The following is an 11,600-nucleotide window of genomic DNA, read 5'->3' on the forward strand; positions in this document are numbered from 1 at the left end:
TATTGGTTGTTCCTGGATTACATGCAGTTTTGTGACCTTGTGAGGATTGATTTGCATGGCATTGTGCATCATCATCTCCTTGTCATCCATGCTTTCTGTGGTGGTGACTGAAATGCTAGATACATTTCTTGTTTTTGGCAATGGTTTCATTCTGATTTTGATTGTTTTGCATTGCTTCTTCCTTTCAACAGGTGAGGGGCCAGGAAATGGAATTGCGTGGGGCTGTGATTTAAGTTACGACTATGTCAAAATAAATGCTGAATACACAACCTAGACTCCAGCGTTCCTTGAATTTATAGAGTACTCAAGTCATTCAGGCTCTCTTCTTACCGCAACTTTCAATGTTTACAACTCCAAATCATATAAGATTGTCACCAATTTCAAAGTCAACTAGTTGCATTAGTAGTAGTTTGGTCCAGTCTAGACAAATTCCGTATTTCTATCCTGGCGCAAATGTCAGATTCAGAATTGTTGAATCTTTGGTTTCTCTGTTTCTCAAATGTTTAAGTACCTGGATCGTCAATATGCTTTTGAATTGTTGTAACATAATACTGATTTTGTCTCCCAGAAGCTTACATTTTTTTTTAAAACCTAGACAGCCTGGTATCAAACCACCTAAAATGTCTAGCAGAGGAACAATGATTATAAGCCTTAACAAGTGCCACAACCACTACAAACACAAAAGAACACACAATTCAGTTAAACCTGGAGCCTTAATACCAATTGAAGAACTCATGCCAACCCAGGGTTACAAACAAGTTCGCCCGATGGGCCATTTGAGTTTATAAGCGGGTATGCGCTCCATGTTGCTGATCAGGGGTTCAACCCCCTCTTTGTTTTTCCTGTTCATGGGTCCAAAGAACGTTATCTAGGGTTTCAACCCCCTTTCCATTTTTTCCGTTCATGGGTTCAGAGGACTCTATCTAGGGTGGGCTCTCAATTATTAAAAAATATATCTATATAATAAGGAAGCTCGGTATTTGAATTTTGATGTGACCTTTATACCTGTGTCAAAATTTGAATCGTTCGATTGATTTAATCTAATGGCTCAAAATATCTCACCCCATTTGTCTCTGATTTTCAACAGACAGCCTCTCACTCTCTCTCACTCCCATTTGTCTCTCCCATTTATCTCTTTTTGATTTCAAATTTTGAAAACGCAGCCCCTCTCTCTGTCTCTCTTTTCTCCATCAGAGCCCAACCTTCCCTGTCGGAGCCTATTCCCTCTCATCATCTTCTCTCTTCCTCCCTCCATCTCTCTGACGGCACCCCCCCTCTCTCTCTACCTCCAGCGGAGCCCATTCCGCCCAACCCTTGCCAGCGACTGAGCCCCAAACCCCGTATTACTCTCTTCATCATCTCTCTTCCTCCCTCTCTCTCCCAATCTTCATCAGCAATGGCAGCCCCAAACCCCATTGACGACGGAGCCGTTGCAAAAGAGGAACAGGGAACAATGGTGTTCAACAAAGAAATAATCCGGTATACATACGGTTCAGGTGAGCAAACCTGATGAAGATTGCACTTCGTTGACGGCACGTGACTTGCGTTAGCCTCATACACAGAAGCGAAGAGGCAGCAAACCCAAATTCCGAAAGAACCCTCCAAACTCTAAGGTAAATGATTAGATATATATTATCAGAGGGATAGGTTCCTTCATATCTTATCTCTTTATATTTTTTTATATTTTTTTTATAAGGTTCAATTTTAAACCTGCACTGATGATTCGATGAGGTAGATGATTCAGATGATTTGTACGATTTTAGAATTAAGCCCCAAAATAAGAGTGTGGAGAGATATATATAAATAAGGTATAAAGGAGAGTCTATCTCTGAAAAAATAGCAACAGACATACTATTAGTTTGTGATTGGTGTGTGAAATGTGTCATATGATGTCTCATGGGTACCGAATAATTTTCTTTTATGCTATGTTTAGACGATGAATTTGAATAGAGATTTGGAATGTAAAATAGAAATAAAAAAAAATTAATTTATATTTTATTCATATTTATCTCATTTTTTTTAAAAAAAAATTCTTATTTAAATTTATGATCCACAATTTAATAATTCTATTTTCACGTCCAAACATGGTTTACTTCCTTCCAATTGCTAATCCAATGAAAGTAATGAAACATGGCCATTGGCCTCTATCTCTACTAACTCCGAAGTTGTTGAAGTGTAGGGAGGCTTAGACAGTGACCATTTCAACTAACAAAGATTTGATTAGGCAAAGGTAGATAGATTTAGATAGATAGATTAAATTATTACTGACAACTGAAACATAAAGGGTCAACAAACTTATAAATATGTTTTGTTTTATTAACAAAGGGTATTGCTTTAAATCATCTATATAATAAGGAAGCTTGGTTTTTGAAAGTTTTGTTTATTAATTATTTGAATTTTGAAGTTTGTTTTTAGAATTTACATGTTTTGTATTGAATTTTAAGTGTGTGATTGATTTAAAGTAATTTCATGTTTTTTTTTGTGTGTATATAATTTACGATTGATTTAAAGCACAAGCTAGAAACATGCTGTTATTGGTGCATGCTCGCATAAACAGCTGTTAGAATACAGAATTCAGAAACGACTTTGAATTAGAAATGCACATCATCAAATCATGTTGCTCCTCCTACGTCACGCTTTTCATAAGGATTGTTCCCACTCTCATCCAATTTCAATTTTTCTAAGGATGCAATTTCAGTCGACAATGTAGACCAACTCATGAAGTTGTCAAAAAAATATACATTTTGCTCATCTTAAAGCCTGTATGATACATAGAAGTATGCAAATAAATGAAAGGAGTTATTAAATTAAATACACCAATAATAACAAGAAGAGTACAAATAAATATAGTCACAAAACAAAGAATATTTGGATGAAAGACAGTTTGACTCAATTCGGTACATACATGTTGTGTAGCTCAAGACTAGGATTTTTTTTTATAGTTGTGTAGCTCAATTCGGTACATTCAGTATATTTAATGGCTCATACTAAAAACATAGTGCTATCAACATAAACATGCCTGACAACGTTTCCATGCTTCATCTCTTTCAATAGAGAAATTTCTCTAATTGCCGTGCTTGGTACACCCTCATCTTCCTGCTCCAAACGAATCTTCTTTAAAGCTGTAGTTTCATTGGTCACTCGGTCCCGAGCCTTATAGACCACGCCATAGGTTCCTTCACCAATCTTCTCAACTTTTTCGTACTGCAATGTTCAAAGACATCAGTCTAATAAAATACAAAAATAACTAAATAACAGGAATGAGAAGTTCTTTACCTGCTCCATCTAATCCAGGTCACACAGATCCACCTGAGGAAAAGCCCTGAAGCCAATTAGAAAGCAATAAAGATACAACAGTTTTAGAAAAGCATTAAGCATACAACTAACAAATCATATAGGTAATGTGGTACAATCAAGTGATAAGGCAGCTAAAAAAATGAATTTATAAAAATAATAAAAAAATTAAATAACGAAATAAATAAAAATCTACAAGCAAGAAATAAATAATTGGACATAAAGTAGCCCCAGACATGAAAGGCCAAAAAAAACAGACAAAACACTTACTTTGCAAAATTCCAGTAATACGTGCTTTATCAGTCATTTCCAAATGAAAAACCACAGGTGGCCTAGCAAAATAAATAAATAATTTTGCTTTTTCTGTTTGTTTAATACATGGATTTCAGGTTTGTGGGTATTTATAGATGTTATAAATATGGTTAGATTTCTGTTCCCTGTCGCCCATCTCTGTCGTGTTTGCTGGTGTTGGCTGTTTCTGGGTGCTGGTGTTTTCTACTGATTTGTGATGTGTTTCAAGGTGTGAGTGGCAATTTGGCTGAAATGTCAATTTTCCTTTTAACCATTAGAACTTAGTCAATAAAATTGACATTTCAAATTATAACAATTATAAAAAGAAAACAGCATGCTCTATTGGTTTTGGTTAACACTCGCTTCTTCTCTCATTCTTTCACATATAAAGCCTATTGGGTTTTTGTCACTTTTTTTTTGTTTTTTGTTTTTTAAACCAACGTTCTCTTTTTGGTTTGGTTAGCCCTCTCTTTTTCTCATTATTGCACACATGAAGTCTATTGGGTTTTTGTCACTACATGCACAATTGGATGCTGATTTTTAATCAATACATATGCTGATTTTTAATGGGTAAATTGTATTGATATTTGATAGCCTGAAGAGTGGTGGTTTTTCTGGGACATATTATTGCTGGGACTAATAAGAAGACTTGGGAGTAGTTGCATTTTACATTGAGGTTGGTCTGAGAATTTTGTTTTGTCGGAATTATATTTCATGGGCTATGTTTTATTGGATTGAATTGTTCTTTTATGTAACAGTTACCGTAAAGTTACACTCTATCTATAAGGCATTGGTTTAAGTTTGGATTAGAATATATTTGGGAATGGCTTTGGAAGCCTTTTACTTTGGCCATTTTTTACTTTGTCCATTTAAAGTATATATGGGAGTGCCTTTCTCCCTTTAATAATTAGTTTTCCTAAATTTCAGTTTGTTTCTTTCCGCCATTTTCATGTTGTGTTGTGTCTTTTTGTTGTAGGTCATCAATTTATGGGTTTTCGATATAATCAAAGGTATAAACTCTAAGCGATTTTTTTTGTTTTTTATTATATCTGTTTCATTACTCAAAATTTTAGAAAATTTATTTTTTTGGGGTCTATTACGTATTGGGTCTTTTGTTGGATCTTTTGGTATTTTGTACTTTTTTTTCCCCCTCCACCCCTCTCCTCCTCTTCTCTCCTTAATCTTTCTTTCTTTTGAATTTATTTGGGTTTTTGGTTTATATCCATTTTATTTACAGAGAAACTATAAATTGCAAACGTTTTTTTCCCTTCCCCGTCTCTATCACATTTGTTTTAATCCCCATTGGAATAAAAGCTAACAAAATCATAGTATATTGCTTTTGTTGTCCCATTGTTCTTCCTACATATGAGCTCATTTTTTTCAAAATATGATTCAATTGGTAAGAGAAAATATGTGTGCTTATTTTTATCAAGTGCTTTAGAGAAGAGAGTAAAAGTAGATGAGGAAAAAAGGTGAAGAACATGGGAGCAGGTACCACAAGAATTAGCATATTTTTTAGCAGTTAGAAAGTTCATTGCTTACTATGTGATGTGATTTGGAAATAGCCAAACATTAGTTATTTTTTATTTCAAAATGACTTTAATCCATCTGACTTATTCTTTTCGAATCCTTTTAATTTGGCTATTTTTTAGGGATTTTTATTTTTTATTTTTATAGAGAGTAAATTTCACCATTTAAGCGGTCTTTATATGGGAGTGCTTTGTGGTTAAAAAAATTATAGCAGTGCATTTTTTTTTTCTCTATTTTTCTCACTATATTTCGGGTTTATAATTTACAAAGAACTGTTAAAATGTGATTGGCAGTAGTAGCACTAGGAGGTGTACATTGTTTGGTGAGATTGTAGAGCACTAACTAATGTGCCTTTTAATTTTAATTTTTTTGAATTGCAGAGTATTGGTTGGTGTCTATTTTAATTTTAATATTTTTATATTGCAGAGTATTGGTTGGTGTGCATTGTTTGGTGTTTAGTTTTAATTTTTGTGGGATTGCAAAACACTTGCTGGTGTGCTTTATCTGGTGTTTAGTAATTTTTTTTTTTTTTTTGGGGATTATAAAGCATTAACATGTGTACAATAGCTTTGGTTTGTGTGCTTTGTTTAGCAAGCGATTTACACTTCAGTGTTGATGTGAAGCTTACACTTTGGTTTTTGTTAATAGAAACCAAATGTCTATAATAATATTAAAATATATTCTTAAGTTTTATTGGGCGTGCCTTCAGGCACGGGCTATCAATAAAGTTTTATATTCTTAAGTTTTATTGGGCATGTTTATAATAAAGTTTTATTTTTTCACTTTTCTCTATCCTCACTTAATAACTAGCATGCTATCAATCACCTACAAAGCATACAAACTAACTAATCCCTTTTTCTTTTCTTTTTTTAGTAGGCAGGTCAATTAATTGGTTTGAGGCAAAGGTGGTGTTGGGTATGAGGTGAGAAAAAGCCGTGAATTTTATGTAATGATTTTTTGAAATGGTTTAGATTTTAGAAACCTATCTTCATGTAATGATTTTTTAAAATGGGTTAGATTTAAATGTGTTTCTAAATGGTTTTGATTTCAAAAATATGAAAATGATAAATGAAATTTATAAATGCTTTCGCTAATTCAATGTGTAGAAACAATTTCAGTTTCTTATAGGTGAAGTTTTAAATCAGAGTAATATTATCATTTTGAATTGATTTATTACCACTGAGTTTCGTAGCACGTGATATCAAAAAAAATTGTTGTCAGTGCCTTCAGGAACGCGCAGGAACACACAAACTGCCATAACTTATGGCCATTATAGACATTATAGATTCTGCATCAACATAACAGGAACACACAAACTGCCATAACAGGAATGTTACAAAATGCCATTCATTTTAAAATAGAGGTGACAAGCAAATATGATTATAATAAATTAAAATTTTGATTGGATGGGTTGAAGTCAATTTTTTTTTTTCTTCTTCCCTTTACCCCTGTGACTCGACTCAATATATTTTAGTTTCGTTGGGTGAGAATCATCTCTTATTTTGTACAAGTGCTGAACCTATTCTTTCCTTTATTTATTTATTTATTTTCTTTCTTTCTTTCTTTCTTTCTTCTTCTTCTTCTCCTCTCATTTTTTTATTTTACTTTCAGAGTGAGGATTGTAACTTGTGATAAAAAAAATAAAAAAATTATACTTTCAACTTTGCCAGTTATTTTGTAAGACTCTATGAACAATGCTGAGATTGGCTCAATGTGGACTAGAAAGAATTTGTAAAAGAAAAACAGTAAAGAGGTCTAGAGTAACAAAAACCAGTTTTAACCCTATTGGTTGTTTCTTTTTTTTTTCTTCAAATATTTGGCTGTTATTAGTTAGTCATCTTGAAGTAATGTTTGGCTATTCAATGAGAGAAGAATAGTGTTTGGCCTCGGAGAAAGAGGATGACTTATTGAGAGAGTTCATGAAAGGCAAAGAATCAGACATTAGTTAAGAATTGGAGGCAAGTAATCTTAGTGACATTTTTTTTTTCTTTTTTCTTTTTTATATGTTGTGACTGGGGAGGATGAACCAGACACTTCCTACTATTTTTGGGTCTCAAAGGTACTGACTCAACACACACACACACAGAGTTAGTGAAATGTTTGATTCTTTAATGAGAAATGGGTGTTAATTTTTGAAATGGGTGCTAATTTTTTATTTATAAAATGAGTTTTTCTATATTATGAGTTTTGCTATTGTTTGCTAAATACTCATAAATGTCTACGGATCTATAAATACTTCTGAGTTTGCTAAATACTCTTTAAATACTGATATGGATTTTCCTATATTTATTGGGCTTTTTGTGTTTTTCTATTTTTTTTTTCCCCTTTATTTGGAAGTGGGGATTGGTAAGCTGTGATAAAAAATATATATATATAGTTTCCACATTGCCTATTACTTTTTTAAGACCCTGTAAACAATTGTCCCCTTACTGCATGTTGTTGATTTGTTGTTTTATCCATTGAATTTTATTATATCAGTTTAGTCTTATAGTTTATTTAATTTCAATCTAAATTTTGTTGGTTGCTACCCATGAGCTAACCAAATAGATCCAAAGGGGTTGGTTTGATATTTTGCTTATGGTCATGTATTGCTAACAAATATTCAAAATTAATTTAAGGTTGGATGCAAAATGAATCTGAATCGGTCTAGGTGAAGATTGAAGAAGGTGATGGAGGGTTACATACACAAAACTGATAGGACTAAATTGATATAATTAATGGCTTTGGGTTTTTGGACAAAATAAATAGGGTTTTTTAGGCTGTATTGATTTGTAAATGATTGAGGAATTAAATGAGTTAGAATTTGTTGTTGAATTACCAAGTGAAGAGTTTGCTTTTTGAATTTTATTTTATTAAATTCTTTCTTCAGAACACTTCTTTCTTAAATTTTCCCCATAACCTTATGTGATCAATTAAAGGAAGTTCCAAAAAGAAAGAGTTGAAAAAAATAAAACCCAAAGAAAAGATTGATTGATTTTTGTAAATTAATGTTTTTATCAATCATTAATTTGTATCTGTGTTGACAATGTGTTGTGTTTGTTCGTAGTGTATGCATTGGGTAACCAATTATTATTTTGCAACAATGTTTGTGTTTAGTTTGAATTGGGTGGTTTATAAAAAACCTTTCATTAGTGTGACAGTGCACGTGTTTGTTTTGAATTGGATAGTCTCTTTTAATTATCATATTGGCTTTTTTCTGTATTTTATAGGTAATATTGACTTATATTGACTTTTTGAATTGAAGACTAGAAGTGAATGGTAATATTGACTCTTTTTTTACAGGTCTACATTTTTTTAAGCTTAAGTTTTTCTTATCTCTCTAATGATTTTGTATTTATTGTTGTGTAAACTAAACGTGTACTTCTTTGATTGATGAGTGTTGAAAGAAGGGCAATCTCGAGTGAGCAACAATCTCGATGGCAGAATTTACACTATTTTTGGTTTTATCGTTGACAAACCTTGAAAATGATTGACGTTGTATAAAGTTAAAGATTATTTAGAGGCAGATTGACGTTATGTAAATTTATATAGATTTGGTTTGGTTTGAGAGGTAGACATTTGGAGGTGTTTGTTATTTAGATTTTGATCAAGAATACTATTTTCGTATTGGCATGGTGTGCTCAAAAGGGAGAACACCATTTTATTGTTCCTCTTATTTTGAAGTTGTGTCTATAATAAAGGGGATCCTCTTGCTCAAATGTATGTTATCTATTCATTTTTTGTATGTCATGGGAAAACAGAATTTTAGGTATACTTGATTCTCAATGTTCCTAGCTTAAGAGAGTGATAAATGAAAATTATTCAAACAAAACATTGTTTGTGTTTAGTTTGAATTAGGTGGTCTATAAAAAACCTTTCATTAGTGTGACAGTGCATCTGTTTGTTTTGAATTGGATAGTCTCTTTTAATTATCATATTGGTTTTTTTCTGTATTTTATAGGTAATATTGACTTATATTGGCTTTTTGAATTGAAGACTAGAAGCGAATGGTAATATTGACTCCTTTTTTACAGGTCTACATTTTTTTAAGCTTAAGTTTTTCTTATCTCTCTAATGATTTTGTATTTATTGTTGTGTAAACTAAACATGTACTTCTTTGATTGATGAGTGTTAAAAGAAGGGCAATCTCGAGTGAGCAACAATCTCGATGGCAGAATTTACACTATTTTTGGTTTTATCATTGACAAACTTTGAAAATGATTGACATTGTATAAAGTTAAAGATTATTTAGAGGCAGATTGTCGTTATGTAAATTTATATAGATTTGGTTTGGTTTGAGAGGTAGACATTTGGAGGTGTTTGTTATTTAGATTTTGATCAAGAATACTATTTTCGTATTGGCATGGTGTGCTCGAAAGGGAGAACACCATTTTATTGTTCCTCTTATTTTGAAGTTGTGTCTATAATAAAGGGGATCCTCTTGCTCAAATGTATGTTATCTATTCATTTTTTGTATGTCATGGGAAAACAGAATTTTAGGTATACTTGATTCTCAATGTTTCTAGCTTAAGAGAGAGTGATAAATGAAAATTATTCAAACAAAACATTATTGACACCGTGCCTTTAGGCACGAGCATACACTAGTATATCTATATAATAAAATAGAATGGTTTTTGAAAATATATCTCTCAGACAATTGGTTAGAACGGTTGATATTAATCCATCTATGAGATTAATGGTGAGAAAATAAATTTCCCGCCTAGGGAAGGTTCATCATTTTCCTAGCCCCTTCCTCTCTTTTTTTTTTTCTTTTATTTTATTTGTTTCCTATTATTTTTCTTTATTCTCTCTTCATAACTATTTGCAATACACTCTCCATCTCTTTTGTTATTCTCTCTTCCTAAAACAAAATGGTATTTGAAAATATTTTTCTCACACAATTGGTTAGAATTGATGAGATCAATCCGTCTATGAGTTTAACAGTTGGATTTGTTTGATTCAAAATAAACTTTCTGCCCAAGTTTTTTTTTCCTGTTCTTTTTCTCCATTCTCTGTCCCCAACTATTTGCAATTCACTCCCCATCTCTCTCCATCTCTTTTTTTTTTTTTTTTTGCCCTAAATGTAGGATTCTCGATTTGTGAAAATTTAAATGAGTTGCTATAATAATTGATTGCCTGAGTTATCAAAAAAATGTTGTACTTTTACTCGCTATAGAAATTGTTTATTTATCTCTTGGAATGTGTTCGGTTTGTTTGGAAAGTGGGTTGGCTTTTTGACTTTTTAGTTATTTTAGCTTGGGTTAAAAAGTCTCGTTTAGAAAAGACTTTTTGACTTTTTGTGAGAGAGAGAATGAAATGATTATTAATTAGATGTGATATTTTGTCTTATTAAGCTAAAAAATTTATTTTATTTTTTTGTGACTATCTTAACAAAAAAACCCTAATCTCAACTTCCCAAACAGAGACTTCATAAGTTTGTAAATTTCTAGCTATTTTCTTGTTGGACTTTCAGCTTTGGTGCACTCTCTCTTTTTGCACAATGGTAATTGTGCATGGTAACCCATTCCTATCCCTCCCCTATCATCACAGAAACCTTTGCCTCCCCTTGCCATTGTTCATGGTTTGGTCAAAAGCAGGATTGATAGTGGAAGAGAGAGTAATACATAGATATATTTTTATATTGTTTTTAACTACTTTCTAATCTATAATTTTTAATTTGTTCAAAAAACTACTTTCTAATCTATTATTTTTTTTAGCATTTTGTTTAATTTGTTTTTTTTCTAAATCTTTTTCATTTTAGCAGGGTGACGATAGCTATGGATTCCACTGGTGGATTCGATGACAATGACAAATCTTTTTATTAGACCAAATTACTTTTTATTAGACTAGATAAACACATGTATTCTTGACTAAACATTACTTCGATTATATATTTTTTAAAATAATTTAGGAGTTCTCCTCTCTACCATCTTTTTATTAGATAAATTACTTTTGTGTTTTTCTGATTGATGAGTTCGATTTAATAACAAGTTAATATTTTTTTTAATCAGATCTAAAACTCAGTTTTGATCATTTGGTTGTGTACAATTTTTTTTCAATCATTTAAAATAAACTATGGTTACATAAATTGGGAAGGAAATGGGAGATGTAGGTCAATTGTATGAGAGATTGATTTTGATTGGTGTCAAATTGTATTATAAGTGCTTTCAGGCACAGATAATTTGCTAGTTACTTAATATAGCAAAATATAAACAGACGAGCACTCCTTTTGAATGTTCAAATTCATATATAACATTTCTTTTAGCAAAATAAAATTTATTATCATATCAATCAACTTTTAAAATTTCATTTAACAACATATAGAGTATTATAATTCTCTATATAAATCATTTTGAAAGTGTAAAATTTAAATATAAATAATAAATTACATACGGCATTATAGAAAGTTTTATAATTAAATTTATTATTTTTATTTCACATATAGTACGGGCTCACTGTAAATAAAGAATAAAAATAGGGATTGGATTGTCTCTAATCCGTAATCG

At 31.6% G+C, this 11,600-nt stretch overlaps 1 protein-coding gene and 1 long non-coding RNA gene across 2 annotated transcripts in view; one reads left to right on the forward strand and one right to left on the reverse strand.

Moving 5' to 3' along the window:
- LOC114306132 (arginine biosynthesis protein ArgJ family) overlaps positions 1–590 on the forward strand; it is a 45,467-nt gene extending 44,877 nt beyond the window's left edge. The window contains exon 17 of the mRNA XM_082893236.1: positions 192–590. Coding sequence (XP_082749362.1) covers positions 192–274 — 83 coding nt within the window. The 3' untranslated portion in view covers positions 275–590. The remainder of the gene's footprint in view (positions 1–191) is intronic.
- Positions 591–3,019: 2,429 nt separating this feature from the next.
- On the reverse strand, positions 3,020–3,674 carry LOC114274401 (uncharacterized). The gene is made up of 3 exons (XR_014343103.1): positions 3,565–3,674; positions 3,277–3,309; positions 3,020–3,204 (listed from the first exon to the last, which is right to left on the reverse strand). It is a non-coding gene; the product is annotated as an uncharacterized LOC114274401 (long non-coding RNA).
- Positions 3,675–11,600: the final 7,926 nt, after the last annotated feature.

This window comes from Camellia sinensis, chromosome 10 (assembly GCF_055761805.1).
Source record: "Camellia sinensis isolate YWXY chromosome 10, ASM5576180v1, whole genome shotgun sequence".
In the NCBI taxonomy this organism is placed as follows: Eukaryota; Viridiplantae; Streptophyta; class Magnoliopsida; order Ericales; family Theaceae; genus Camellia; species Camellia sinensis.